Source organism: Marmota marmota, unplaced genomic scaffold (assembly GCF_001458135.2).
Source record: "Marmota marmota marmota unplaced genomic scaffold, marMar, whole genome shotgun sequence".
Classification (NCBI taxonomy): Eukaryota; Metazoa; Chordata; class Mammalia; order Rodentia; family Sciuridae; genus Marmota; species Marmota marmota.
Window position 1 is genome coordinate 10,273,082 of NW_026000075.1, and position 14,979 is coordinate 10,288,060.

The window sequence follows — 14,979 nt, forward strand, 5'->3', positions numbered from 1 at the left end:
AGTAGAACAAGAGGGTTGAAGGAAGTCTCGTGGGTGTGTTGGGCCCTTGAACTTCTTGTTTGTTTCCCCCTTAGGAGGATATAGATTTTCAAGCCTCTTTCATCATAGGCCTAGTCCGTCTTTGTCATGTCTTCAAATTTCCCTTTCTTCTTAGCAGTCATGGTCTCCCATCTGTCTAAGCACTTCCTTGAAAGCTCTGAGAAGTTGACTGGAGATATCAGGGGGCTGGTTCTTGAACTCCTCCCAGCAAGTTTGCACAAAGAATGCGTATGATGACATTTTGTCTTTCAGCTTCTTATGACCTCCTTTGCCCATGACAGATTGTTTTTCCTGGTGCCTGGCCAACCCTGATGTGGCCTGGAGCTGTCTCTATGAAGCCTGGTGTACTGCAGTGGTTGTGAGAACAGATGCAGCAGGCTCCCTTGTGTTTTTTGAACCTTGGTCTCTACAGAAGGCCCCCAGACTCCACTACACCTAAATCAATCAAAACCTGATTACAGAGTGGAAGGCTGAGATTGGATGGGGAATCCTGTGGGAACTAGGACCCCATGTAAACAGAATACTATAAAGCACAAAGAGGAAATTCCAGAGATGCTTCCATTCCAGCACTGGTTCTGTGCTTCGGCGGCAAAGGGAAGCATGCTGTTTCCTCCACTGCTACCTTAGTTGTACGGTGATCCCCCAACCCCTCTGCTTGACTCTCTGATCAGGACCTTTGGCAATGGAACATTCTGTCATCATTAACTTTTGCTCAGCATCTGATCATCCCCAAATACAGTTCAGCCACCTATCTTCTGATTGGCCATTTTCAGAGGAAATGAAGTTAGGTTAAACAAATAATGTCACAAAAGGCTGGATTTGATTTCTATAGCCACAAGTGTTTTCTGGCCATGGAAACACTCATAAAATATCTCCTATTTGCTCTGGTTAATTTGATCTTGCATTGCCCACAGTTACAGAGCAAAATCCTCATCTGTACATCATCCACAGATTTGTAAACATGTTGTCCCAGCAGTCGCTGAATATTTAAAGAGGTAACATCTCTTCCTGATTCTTATCTCCCTCTGTACTCGTGACTAATACACATTATTTCATAGAGTGGATTTGAACCTGACAATTTCCTTTCTTATTTCTCTCCATTATTTGGCTTTATGAAGGGAAAAGAATACATATACTACACATACAGGGAAATCAGGATCTTTTGAATGCTTAGAAATTCTAAATGGAAAATGGAGGGGACAACTTTGGGAATAAAATGCGAGAGTCAAATACACAGCCCCTTCTTTGAATGAGGAGGAAGAGTGTTTAAAAGACAGAATGAGTTGAGACTTCACCCCATGCCAAGGCCAAGAAGTCCCTGGCGTGCCCTCAGCCCCATACCTCTTGTTTCTGTCCTCCAGCTGCAGAGTGTACACTATGTCATCGGCAGTGTGCGTCTTGGAGTTACTGTCTCCCCATTTTAGCTTCAGGCTCTGAGGACCAGCTGCAGCACATTCTAGCCTGGGAGGCGAGGGTGGTAATGGCCGAGTTTTCGCTTTAATGAACTGACTAAATGGTCCAGCTCCAATTTCATTTATAGCCTGAATTCTGATCCTGGAGAAAGGGGGGAAGATGACAATACAAGTTTAAGAAGCAGCAATTCTTCAATCAAAATAAACAAATCAAAATCATCGAACAGAGTATTTATTACTTGTCCCTAAAGCAATGCTATGGGATAAAGAAAAACAAAATGAGTAATTCAAGACCAAGACCTCGGTAGGGCAGATTATACACTCTCCATTCTAGAAAGTAAGAGCAAAACAAAACAACAACAAAAACATTAGAAGATATCCCTTAATGAGGGGGAAAAAGTTTCTTGTCTGAGGGAAGATATCCTAACGATATACTTCTAAATAGTAGTTGTTCTAGCTACTATTTAGCTACCTCAAAATCAGTTTTGGAAGTAGATGATTTACAAAGAGAAGATTAAATAGGAGAACAAACGAGTCTCCTTCAGAGTCAGACACCGGACAACAACTCTAAAACAGAGCCCTTCACTCCCTGTTACAGTGTGGATGTGAGGTGTCCTCCAAAAGCTCATATGAGACAATGCAAGAAGGTGCAGAGGAGAAGTGATTGAGTTGTGAGAGTATTAACACAATCAGTGAATCAATCCCCTGATGGGATTAACTGTATGGCAACTATAGACAGGCACAGTGTGGCTGGAGGAGGGGGAGATTGGGGGCGTGGTTCTGGGGTATGTACTTGTATCTGGAAAGTGGAGATCTCTTTCTCTGCTATCTGATCATGATGTGAGCTGCTTCCCTTCAGCACCTTTCCACCATGATGTTCTACCTCACCTTGAGCCCTGAGGAATGGAGCTAGCTCTTTATGGACTAAGACCTCTGAAACTATGAGCTCTTAAGAAAATTTTACTCCTCTATAATTGTTCTGGTTGGTCCTTTAGTCACAGAGGTGAAAAAGCTGACTAAAACACTCCCTTTTCTCCAGCCTCACCCAACAACTCTGAAGTCCTCTGCCAGAGCCCCTTAAGCAGCCACTGCTATAGCAGGACGCCATTCAGATGTGTAAAAATCCCAACTGGGAGTTTCCTATGTGCACAGTGTTATGGGGAGTAAAGACATATTAACATCACCTTTATGGTCTAGAAATTTAACATCTAACACAGTTTAAAAGTACAGTGGGAATATTATTCCTATCTTCCTTCTTCCTTTACATTTCCTAACTAGTTGACTGAAACAAATCCTCCAGGCCATCAAATGCCACATTGATGACACTGCTGTCCTTTCCCTCAACCCCCTGTCTGTGTGGACTGCACATTTTGTTAGCATCCCACAGGTCTGGAGTCAACCCAGGACTGTGTGAGTGCTAAGCAAGTGCTCCACCACTGAGCTACATCCCCAGACCCAAGGCACCTTCTTCTACCCTGTGTTCCTCACTGAATGTAGCTATTAAACCTGTACAAAAGGATGTAGATATTTAAGAACTCTGGAAATCATATCATAGGTGGCAGATTTGTGGAAGTATATAATTTTAATTTTACCAAATCAATAGAGAACTTGCCATTTCCCCCTCCATTATTTTCTAGCCTGAACTCATGAAGACTAAATTCAGGAGTGGATGTGTGCAAAGAAAGAATTCTACGAAAGTCTGCCTCAAAGCAGAAAGGGTATCTCTAAAGGTTCAGAGAATGGGGGAAATTCTCTAGTCTTCTTTTCTTTTCTTCCTGTTTTCTATTCTACCATTTCCCCCCCATCATATTGATAGTCTAAAGAAGAAAAACCAGATTATATCAACTGATAAAGGAAAAGCATCTGACAACATCCAACATATTCATGATAAAAACTCTCAGCAAATTAGGAATAGAAGGGAGCTTCTTTAATACCCACATCACAGTAGCCATGAAAGATTACATATTTTCCCTTTAAGAAAAGGAGCAAGGGTGCCTACTCTCATCACTCCTGTTCAACAGCACTAACTAGACATCCCAGCCAGCGGGACAGGGTGGAGTGGGTTGTAGGGTATGGGGTGGAGGCGGGTAACACACAGGAAAGAAACAAAATAAATGGAAACCACAGACAATGCTGGAATACTAAATACCTATCCAAATAGAATCATATAGTATTCATGAACTGGAGACTTCACAATAAAATTATTAATTCTCCCCCAATTGACCTGTAGTGGCCTTGCACTTCAAAACATTCAAACAAAATCCCCACAAGATTCTTTTGGTTCTTTTGGGGGGGTGAGGGTGAGGCAAGGTACTGAAGATTGAGCCCAGGGCCTCCCACATGCTAGGCAAGAGTTCTACCACTGAGCTACATTACTACCCCTTTTTTATTTTATTGTGAGACAGGGCCTTGCTAAATTGCCAGAGCTGGCCTCAACCTGTGATCCTCCCGCCTCACCCTTTGGAGTTGCTGGGAGTACCCTGGGGTTACAGTGTTGGTAAGTGCACCCAGCTCACAGCAGGATTAAAAGAGGAGATAAGAACAAGCTGATTCTATAAGTTATGTGGCAAGTCAAAGGAACTAGTTAGTGCAAATTTGAAAAATAATAATAAATTTGCAAGAATCACAATACCTGATTTTAGAACTTACCAAACGCTACAGTAATCAAGGCAGCATGGAAGAGAGACAGACACACAGATCAAGGCAACAGAACACAAACTCCAGAAATAGACCCACACAGATGTGGCACTTGATCTTTGACAAAGGTGTAAAAGTTATTTTATGGAGAGAGAAGAATCTTTTCAATACACAGTGTGGGAACAACTGGACATTCAGGAAGAAACAAATAAACCTCAACTTATACCTGATATAAAAGTAAGCTCAAAATGGAACATGAATTAGGTAAAGAGTTTTTATAGATAGTAAATAAGGACACAAAAGATGTTTGACATCATACCCACACACCCACACACAACAATAAGAAGCAACTGGAACTTTATTATTTTGCTGATGAGAATGAAAAATGGTTAGCCACACTGGAGAACAGAGTTCCCTTACAGCACAAAATGTACCATTATCATATAACCTAGCAATCCCACTCTTAGGTATTTACTCTAGAGAAATTAATACGCAAACCTTCACACATATGTTTATAACATCTTTATTCATAGCACCCACAACTAGATGATATCTGCCTCATGGTGTGGAATTTAGCAAATACTTATCTGTGGTAAAGTACAGAAAAACCCCCTTACAAAGGGCCTTACTTTTCCTAGATTCTGTTTTACTGGGGTTTGCATAAGGTCTTTTTTATAAGCAATTTAGTCTTTCAGAATAACACAGAAAGATTAAAAAATTCTTGCTTCTTGAGTCTCATAAAATTGCTTTAATGATATTAATATAAGATTTTCTTCCCATGATTGGAAAATAACAACTGTTCTTGCCACTGGAAAGGAAAAATCTTTAAAATCATCACGATGGCAGAAATGACTACCCTCTTTCTCTTCTCAGGAAGAGAAACCAGACAGTAAGTTGTGGTTTTTCCTCAATGGTATAACAAATTTCCTCAACTACAAGATTTCTCTTAAGGTCCTTCCAGTGTTCAACCCACCATTCCTTTCCTTTACCCTAGGCACAGGTGCAAATAGAGTCTAGAGGTCAAGGTGCTTTCTGCCATCTGCTGGCCCACAGTCCTTCTGAGACAAGCTTATTTTGTACTCCAAGCGGCCTTAGCCTTTCTTTTGCTCTGTGCATCTTAAATAGTCCTTAGTTGCTTTAACACATCAAAGGAAGTGAGGTCATTAGTTGCTTAAAACTGCTGTTCTACTCTGCTAAACAAAATATAACAAAAATTATGAGATATGAGTCATTTTTAAGGATTTCTTTTAAAGATCAGAAAATACAAGTATCAAGATGATTTTATTTCTTCTGTGAATTCACTTATTTCCCCAAAGCCTCTATAGTTCCTTATGTCTCTAGCTCTATGATTCTCTGACCTTTCACTGAGAAGCATTTGCTAGGCATATAATCTTAGCCTTAAAAACACAATCCTCACCATTACCCACTACCACCAAAACAAATAACGTGGCAGCATTTTAATTCTCTTTAGGAGTGCAATTTCTTTGGGAATCCTGCCAGTCACTTTGGGGAAGGTCTTCAGGGAAATTATCTAACATCTTTAAGCAACAGTTTTCTCATCTATAAGAAGGGAACAATATCATATTTGCCACACTTACCGAATTATTTAACTAAAGGACATTGGGGATATCTTTTAATTTTTTTTTATGTGTGTATGTGGTACTGAGGGAGGGGTTGAACCCAGGGGTGCTCTATCCTGAGCTACATCCCCAGCACTTCAAGGTCTTGCTAAGTTGCCCAGCTGTCCTCAATCTGCCATCTTCCTGCCTCAGCCCCCCAGGCAGCTGGGATTATGAGCATGAGCCACCGTGCATAGCACTAATTTCTAACATCTTATACTTCAAGATACAATCAGAAAAGGATTCAAGGTGGCCAAAAGCACTTTGGTGAACTTTAAAACGCTGATTTGCAGAACTGTTATCCTTCTGATTTCTTCAGAGACTGTTATTCCTCCAACAGAGCAGGAAGTGTGCTGAGCAAGCAGGAGGAAGGGCACAGTGCTGGCACACACAGGCACCTCTCCTTCCTAGCCCACGACGGCCATGCCTTACTCTATGATGTGACCAGCCTGCTGATAACATGTTTCAGTCCTTCTTCTGAATTATGGCCAAGAGGACTGGCTTCCTCCTAAACCACCCCCAGGGAAGCAGTCTGGATGAAAGCCCAGGGGTGGATGAGAATAGGAGCAGTGAAAGCACCACAACCAACAAGCTGCAAACCACGCTCTGGAGTAGGAACTATGATCTCTGCTTTTAGAGGTGATGGCACTACAGTCAACTCAAAGAGCTTAGTAAGGTGACCTAATGACATAGCAGCTACTGGGTATGCAGTTTAGATCTGATACATGCAATACTGCCTCTAATTTCTACTCTGGTCCAACGAGGCAGAACACTTTATCCAATTTACAAGCACAGCTAAGTGCAGGCACTTAACCTTGATTTTATGTTGGACATGGGTCAGACTGGGATGTGGAGTTGGTCCCTTGAGGTTCAAGGGGTTCAAAGGCCTTCCTCTACCCACCACACTTTCCTATCGTAACTTGGACCTATCACAGGTACAAATCTGACCAAAAGATCATTTCAAACCATACTTTTAATTCAACCACTGCCTTTTGCCAATGAAGCAGACGTTTAGAAAAGTCAACAAGTTTGTTTTCACTTTATTCAAACAGTGTGTAGTCCTGAAACCAAACACCTAGACTCTAAAATACTCAGTTCAACCTATCCTTCCATTTTTATAAAACTACATTTTGTTTCAGTAAAAAATTCATGAAAACCATTTTCCTGTGCAGCTGATACACTGAGCTAACATTAATTAGTTTTAATGACAAAGGGACAATCAAAAATGAAATAAAACTGAGAACTGATAAAATAGGGTGGTGTCTTGTATCCTGGGAAAAACATGAAGAACTCTGGGTACTGAAGGCTGAGAAAGCTGAAGGAGGTGAGGACAAAGGCAAGTATTGTCTCCTTTGTTTTAGAGTGAAAAACGGTAATGTGTGAGAATAACTTCCTAATCCTCATAACAGGGAATGATGACATAAGACTGTTAAGAGCTAAGAAGCAAATCTGGCAAAGTAGCAAATTATAAAATCAACATACAAAAATCAATAGCTTTCCTATATAACAACAATGAATCTGCTGAGAAAGAAATCAGAAAAACAATTCCACTCACAATTGTCTCAAAACAAAAAACAAAAAGCAAAAACAAAACCCCTTAGCAATAAATATAACCAAGGAGGTGAACGACTTCTATAATGAAGTCTACTATAGAAAATCGAAGAAGACCTTAGACGATAGGAAAGACCTTCCATGTTCATGGATAAGGAGAATTAATATTATTAAAATGGTCACACTACCAAAAGCAATATACAGATTTAATGGAATCCCCATCAAAATACCAATGACATTCTTCAGAGAACTAAAAAAAGAAAACAATCTTAAAATTCATCTGGAAGAATAAAAGACCCGAAATAGTCAAGGCAATTCTAAGCCATAAAAGGAATGGTAGAGGTATATCAAAATCTAACTTCAAATTATACTACAGAGCTATAGGAACAAAAACTGCACAGTAATGACATCAAGACAGACACATAGACCAATGGTAAAGAACAAAAGACACAGAGACAAATCCACACATTTACAGACATCTGATCCTTGACAAAGGTGTCAAAAATATACACTGGAGAAAAAGATAGCCTTTTTAACAAATGGGAAAGTTGGTTATTCCTATGTAGAAGAATGAAATTAGACCTTTATCCCTCATCCTGCATGAAAGTCAACTCAAAATGGATCAAAGACCTAGGCATTAGGGGAAACCTTAAGTGTCTTCCATGGCTTAGAGCAAATGCTAGATGTCCATGCAGGAGCCAACCTATAGCAAGGTGGTGACCTGCTTTCTGACTCATTTCTTCCCTACAAATGTTACTAACAGATAATTCACTAAATGCTTATGTTTTGGGCACTAGACTAGGTGCCTGAAATCTTATTAATACACAACAACTCTTCCAAGTAGTTAAAATTGTTACCATCATTTTACATATAAGGAAATGGAGACACACAGAGTTTAAATACCTTGCCAAAGGTCACAGAGACAGTAAGTGAGGGATTGAAGTCAAGGGTAACTCCAGTTTGTTACTTGTGAATTATTCACAACTTGCCTCCTAATAAAAGCCACCTCATCTTGTCACAGTGAAAGGATCTATGATTCACTTACATAGCACTTATCGTATAGAAAGGAAAAAATAATGTTTTCATTCTCTTTTTACTCAGCAAAAAGCATAAATGAGCACAAGAAATAAATCTACTTTACATTTGGGTTGTTTGCCAGCTTATCATGAGTCAGACATATAATGAGATTGCCAAAAAAGGGAATCTTGGGCAACTTTACTAATTGCTCAGGATACAGAAGTAGGAAGGTAACAGCCCTGTTTTGCTCTGAGACCGTCATACCATCCCCAGAGATCTGAGCACCACAGATGGAGAGGTCATCAAGAAGCAGGAATTGTTCTGAGCTAAGATTTGGATGATGGTGACAGTTCGCTGAGAGACAGCTGACATTTTATAAGAAGATGATGTTTAGTTCCCTTCTGGGCCTACTAATCATGGTCTACAAGAGTGGGACTCAGACACTGGTATTTGGCAAAGATTCTCTAGGCAACTGATTCACACTGACATTTAAGAATTATTGCTCTATGGTAGTAGTTTTCAAATTTAACTTGTACCAAATTATCCTGAGAGGCTAATAAAGCATAATACTAGGCCCCATCCCTAGGCTTCTGATTCTGCAGTGCTGAGGCGGGGCCTGATGATTGGTATTTTAATGAGTAAGTGTGATGCTGCTGCTGCTGGTCCAGAAGCCACACCTCGAGAGCTACACTCTAGTCCTGGCTTCTGAGTTTAGATGAAGCTGGAACAATACCATGGTCCCTGGGGATGCTCAGCCCAGAGCTGAGAAGGGGCTATACCAGGAGACCCAGGCCTCTTTCACCTCACAAAGGTTATGTATAGCTCTACGTGGCTGGACGCATTCAAAGGAAAGCCATTTCTAGTAACTTTTTTTTCTCTTTTCAAACTAAAACACAAATTAAATTTCAAACTCACTTCTACACTTGAAAGTAATGTCTTTAAAAAGAACACCATTATAGCAGGGGTGCATGTTTGTAATCCCAGCTACATGGGAGGCTGAGGCAGGAGAATCTCAAGTTTGAGGTCAGCCTCAGCAACTTAGTGAAACCCTGTCTCAAAATAAAAAAAAATATAAAGGGCTGGGGATGTAGCTCAATGGTAGGGCACACCTGGGTTTAGTCCCCAGTAGTATAAAAACAACAATAACAAAAACCAGCATTGAAATTCCAATCCAGGGCCTGTCAGCAAACCAAGGGACAATGTGGTGAGCTGCCTCTGCCGTTTCTGCAGACTATGGTCGCCATTACAAGATGGCGCTGGCTCCGCTGTGGTCTGTGACAAACAACTCCTAATTTGGGAGAGTTGGCGCATGACTTTTCATCACCCTATGAGAAAGCTCCACGTGGCAGCTTTGCATTGGGGCTTGAGATGCTTTATTAAGGCTGGGAGGGGCATCCGGGGGAGAGAAGAAGAACTATCAAGGGCCTGAATAAACTGCTGAAAGAAGATTCCTGAGTTGCGTCTTCCTTGCGGGCAAGGGGTTGCGACAGGACAATACAAGTACCAAAAGAGAAATGACACATCTGCTGAAAACCCATTTCTGCCTCAGTAGATTCATTACAGAGGTTCACAATCCTTTCCTCACCACAAGGAGAAAGAATAAGCTCCCTGTGAGAACAATGTGTAACTGCTGAAAGTCAAAAACAAAACAAACAAAATTAAGAAAACAAAAAAACAACAACACAAAAAAACACAAGTCCTTCCTTTATCAAAGCTCCATGGCCTGCTTAAAATGTTTCAGTCTACATTTTTGTCTAGAAAATCACGATCTGTTCACTTATATTTCAATCAATTTATGGGACAGAAAAGGGTGAGATAAAAATCGATTGGACCAAAATTACACCCCTAGTTCCTTGAAATACTCATTTTGTATGTCACTATAACTATTGCAATTGTTTTTTTGAAACATAATATTATAAGGCTGTGGGGATGACCAGAATTCTACCATATAGTACTTAGAGAACCCAACCATGAACAGAAAACTAAATTCCTAATGTATAATGGTTGACCTTAATTATTAATTATTTTAATAGCCTAAAATACAAAGACTTGGGCCAAACTGTTTTTTTTTTGGCCAAGAATTCATGCAATGATTAGGGCCAAAGATGCGTCTTTCCTATAGCTGTTTAATTTTCATGCAATCTGTCTAAAACAGGATCTTGTAAGTCACCCTGTAAAGCTAACAGGTAATATCTCCAAACATGACTTTCTCTCCAGCTCAGTATACTATACTAGCCCTAGCACAGTAGTACTAAATTATTTATACTGTCATTAAATAAATTTAACTTTCTAATCTAAGCTTTCCATAGTTCCTATATTATTAAACCATTTCATCTTCTCCATAACAGAATTAACCTCTGAGGTACTAACATGTTTTTACATCAGCCACTTACAAGGAAGACATTTTTTGATCATTTGAACTATAATTGGTTTTTCTGTAAACAGACTCTCAATATCCATCATTCATTTGAGCCTTTGAGCTCTAGATTTCTTTTTCTAAGTCATTTTATTGTAGATTGATTAGCAAATCAACAGACCGCCAGTATTACCTTACACAAATCTTAAAGTTTTATAATTATTTAAGCCCAGTGTCAGGAAAAAGGGAAATTCTTGCCCCAAAGTCCCTTTATAAACTTAGGACCTGAATGTTCATAGGACTGACCTAAGGCTTTGAGCCCTCTCTGGGGTAGAGATGGGTGCAGACTGGAGAACACAAAAAACTTCCTATAAGTCTGTACAAGTGTAGCTTTTGCAAAGTTCTGGCCTGAGGGATCAAGGTGGACAACACTTGACACCTGGTCTCCTAGAAAACAGCTGGGAAATGGAATCCCTCGGTCACTTCCTGCAGCAGGTTGACTTCATGGTCAGATATTCTTAGAGCATCCACACTGGGGAAATTCCCTGAGGTCAGAATCTGGGTTTAATCATCTCTGGATTTCCTGAGCACCTGAACCCAGTGCTTTGGACACAGGCACTGAAAAATTGATTAACAGGGGTGAAAAAGGTTTTCTGGGATTGGCTAAAAACTAAAAATGAAACAGTGCCCTCATCCTGCCTCTTTGTGTATGTACACTCCCTTTATTCAGTTTCCATCTCAAGTCTTACTTCTCTCTTTCTCTCTTTCATGTGTGTGGTGCTAAGAATCAAACCCAGGGTCCTATGCATGCCGGGAAAGTGCTCTTCCTCTGAGCTACATGCCAAGCTCTCAAGTCCTATCTTCAACCATCCTGACCATTCAGAAGCAAGGATCATCCTCTCTGAAACTCCAATAGGACTTTGTGTACAATGTTATTTTCACCAAACGATGAAAATAACATTGTGACCACCTCTTGGCTTGTTACTTAAGAGTACCTCAAATCTGTGAGTGCTCTGAAGGCTGGCGGGGAGTGTTGGATAAAGCCACAGTGCACACTGAGCTCAACTGCAAGTTCTTAAAAGAATGAGAGTGTATAAACAAACAAAAAAGCCTGCCATTGTTCTGGAAAGCAAAACAAATACATAAATTACTCATAAAAGAAAGATCTGGTAAGAGGGAAACAGAGGCAAAGATAATACAATATGTCAGGTGGGATTTTTGTTATCTTCAGCTGATTAGCTGATTTCTTTCTTTAGTTCCTGGGGGAAAAAATCCTAGTCTATTAGACCACAGAACCAGTAAGCTCTGCAGAAAAAAAAAAATAGGTAAAATGAGAAGCCCCTCTTTTGGCAGCAAGTTAATCTCTTGCCCTTCACTCCCTCACCCTACTGAAGAGAGCTAATTTTTTTCTGGATGAGGATCTTGATGTTGATCAAACTATAATGTTTCACTGATGTGCACTTGCAATGTCCTGCTGGGCCCTATTAGAAGCATTTGATACTCACTTATTCTTTACAAAATGATGAAAAAGTAAATCCTTGTTATCATTTTGCAGAAGAAACTGGGGCTCACAGAATAAGTTTATTGCCTAGAGACATCTAGCTCATGGCTGCAGTCTGAGGCCATTCGCTCTCACACCTCCTTAAAACACAGGAGCCCTTCTGGGGCACACTTGAATAACCAGAGATGGTTCCCGCACTTCTTCTAATGATGTGGTCTTGCTAATTGCAAACTTTTTGCTTTGAGTGGGCTTTAGCAACCTGGGGACAGAGCTGAATTATTTGAAATTTTGAAGGGCCTCAAAGGAGAAATAGGAGTGTGAGAAGAAGAAGGTGCTCCCAGGTTAGCAGCTCTGGGGGAGAGAATGCAGATGTTAACTGGGGCTTGTGCAATTGCGTGTGAGGTAATTGTTTTTCCGGGCCTCTTGTGAAATTCTGAGTAAAATCTATATCATAAATGCTCTGTAATACTGTCTCTGTTATGGGGGACTGAGAAGAATGGGAGTGCCCTGCTTCCAGGTGGGGACCAAGGTGGCCACAGAATGAGATGAATCACTGTGAAAACACACAAAGAACAAAAGTGATGGGCTGTCTGTGGTGGCACACGCCTGTAATCGCAGTGACTCAGGAGGCTGAGGCAGGAGGATCACAAATTTGAAGCCAGTCTGGGCAACTTAGCAAGACCTTGTCTCAAAAGCAGGAGGGGGTCCTGGGGTGCAGCTCAGTGGCAGAACAACCCTGAGTTCAGTTCCCAGTACCACAGAGAAAAGAAGTGGTCAAGAATTACTGATTTTAAGTGGCAGTTAAAATTCTCTTTCAGAGGTTAAGAATTGTATGAATTTTTAACTGACTCAATAAGTAGAAAGCAATGCAAATTTTTAAGCCATATTTGCAGTTAGTACCCTCCAGTGTAAGAATGGCTAGAACCCTTGGCTTTGGCTCTTAGACTTCAGGATGTGCAGCCCCCAGGGCTGAGCAGTCAGCATGGCTTTACTTCTACTCTCCTGCACTCACCGGTAGGAGGTTTCTGGAAGGAGACCTTTCACAACATGGGTGGTGGTGTTGCCCACGGTAATGCTGGCATCTCCAAGGTCAATGTTGTAGGCGAGGATTTCAGACCCATTATTGCACGGCTCTTCCCAGGTCAGTACAAGGCACACGGAGGGTGAGTCAGGGGAGGCACTGAGAGGCTCTTCCTCCAGGACACAGAGAGTGGAGACGGGATCAGGGGCAGATGCTGGTGTCTGGCAAAGGACAAGTTCACTGTACGGCCCTGCTCCGGCTTGATTGAAGGCCTGAAAGACAGAAGAGGGAGGCAAAGGCCACATCAAACCATGAGCACATTCTAGGTGATGTAAAGTAGTCTGTTCTGTTTCTAGACAGTAATAGAGAGAGAATGTTTATTTTAATCTAATAACCACTTTCCAAAAAATGCCAATCACATCTTTCTTCCATTAATAAAGCAAAAGATAATATGGGTATATCATCACCTTTAATCATTTTAAAACTACACTTTTTATTTGCATGGCCCACTTTAGCTCACAGATCATAATGTACTGTCTTCACAATAACATGGGATAGATATTAAATGGTAAGTGTTCTTCTCTCTCTCTGTGGTGCTGGGGATTGAACTTGGGGCCTTTGTGCCTCCTTGTCAAGTGTACTACCACTGAGCCACATCCCCAGCCCTCTTATCTGTCTTTTAAAGTGCAAGGACCTCGGTCAGATTAAATAATTTTGGCCTCGGATTTAGAGGCAAACCTTGAACTGGAATCTAGTTATCTTACTTCTAAAGCCAGTGCTGCTGGGGAACAGCAATAGGGATTTTAAAATAGTATTTACCATTTTCCACATGAACGATAAACTTGTATCTGAAGGAAATTCATGGTCCCCATCTGACCTTACTGGACAGCAGTAGCTGACTGGTGAGCATGCCTGGCTCTGGCAACACCGATGGATGTGGATTCCAGGACACTATGCTCTTGTTTCTCCTGCTTTATCTGCTGCTTCTCCTCAATCTCCTTGGCTGGTTGCTACCACTGCCCTTACTCCTGCTGGATGCCCGAGCTCAGGACTCTACCTCTTTTTAAACTCTTGGAGGTCTCATCTTGTCTAGAGCATGAATGTCATTAATATTTTACCTTCGGATTCACATGTGTAGCTCTGACCTCAGCTCTGACTGCAGACTAATGTAGCTGTATCCAACTGCCATCGACCATCTCCATTTACATGTCAAACTACCCAGAGGGCCCCTGATTGTGCTCCACTCCTCCTTACAAAAGTTCTCACTGCACCTCCTGTGGTCTTCTCCATCCTCCCTGTCGCTCAAGTCATAACTCTTTGAGTTTCCTTGGATGCCAGTTTCTCCCTCATACCTTATGTCTGGGCCACAAGCCCATCTGGTACCATCCCAGTCCTGCTACACTTTCTCATCTACTTAATGTAATGACCTCCTTACTGGTTTCTGTGCCAGTCCCTGCCCCATAATCTGTATTCACAGCAATCAGATTGATGCAGTCAAGGTTTTTAGTTCAAATTTCTTCTGTGGCTTTCCATTTTATTCAAAATAAACTTGGAAGTCCTTACAAATGCCTACAGACCCTATCTGCTCATCAGCATCCTTCTAAAAAAACCCATTAGCACTCTGACTTTATTGCCTGCTACTCTTCCTTTCACTTACTCTGCTCTAACTACAAGGGTTTCTTTGTAGTCCCACAGGAACACTAAATTTGCTGCTGCCTCAGGGCCTTTGCATATGCTGCTCCCTATGTCTAGAAAGCTTTTACCCCAGAATTCTGCACAGTTCACTCAACCATCTCCTTCAAACCTTCTCAAATAGTACCTTTTCT

The 14,979-nt window shown here is 41.2% G+C and overlaps 1 protein-coding gene across 5 annotated transcripts in view; it reads right to left on the reverse strand.

Annotated features, from left to right (window-relative positions):
• Fndc3b (fibronectin type III domain containing 3B) overlaps positions 1-14,979 on the reverse strand; it is a 328,163-nt gene that overhangs the window by 31,242 nt on the left and 281,942 nt on the right. For all 5 annotated transcript variants that reach the window (XM_015494261.2, XM_048814289.1, XM_048814288.1 and 2 more), the window contains 2 exons: positions 13,145-13,425; positions 1,381-1,593 (listed from right to left, as the gene is read on the reverse strand). In XM_015494261.2, the coding sequence (XP_015349747.1) occupies positions 1,381-1,593; positions 13,145-13,425 (494 nt within the window). The remainder of the gene's footprint in view (positions 1-1,380; positions 1,594-13,144; positions 13,426-14,979) is intronic.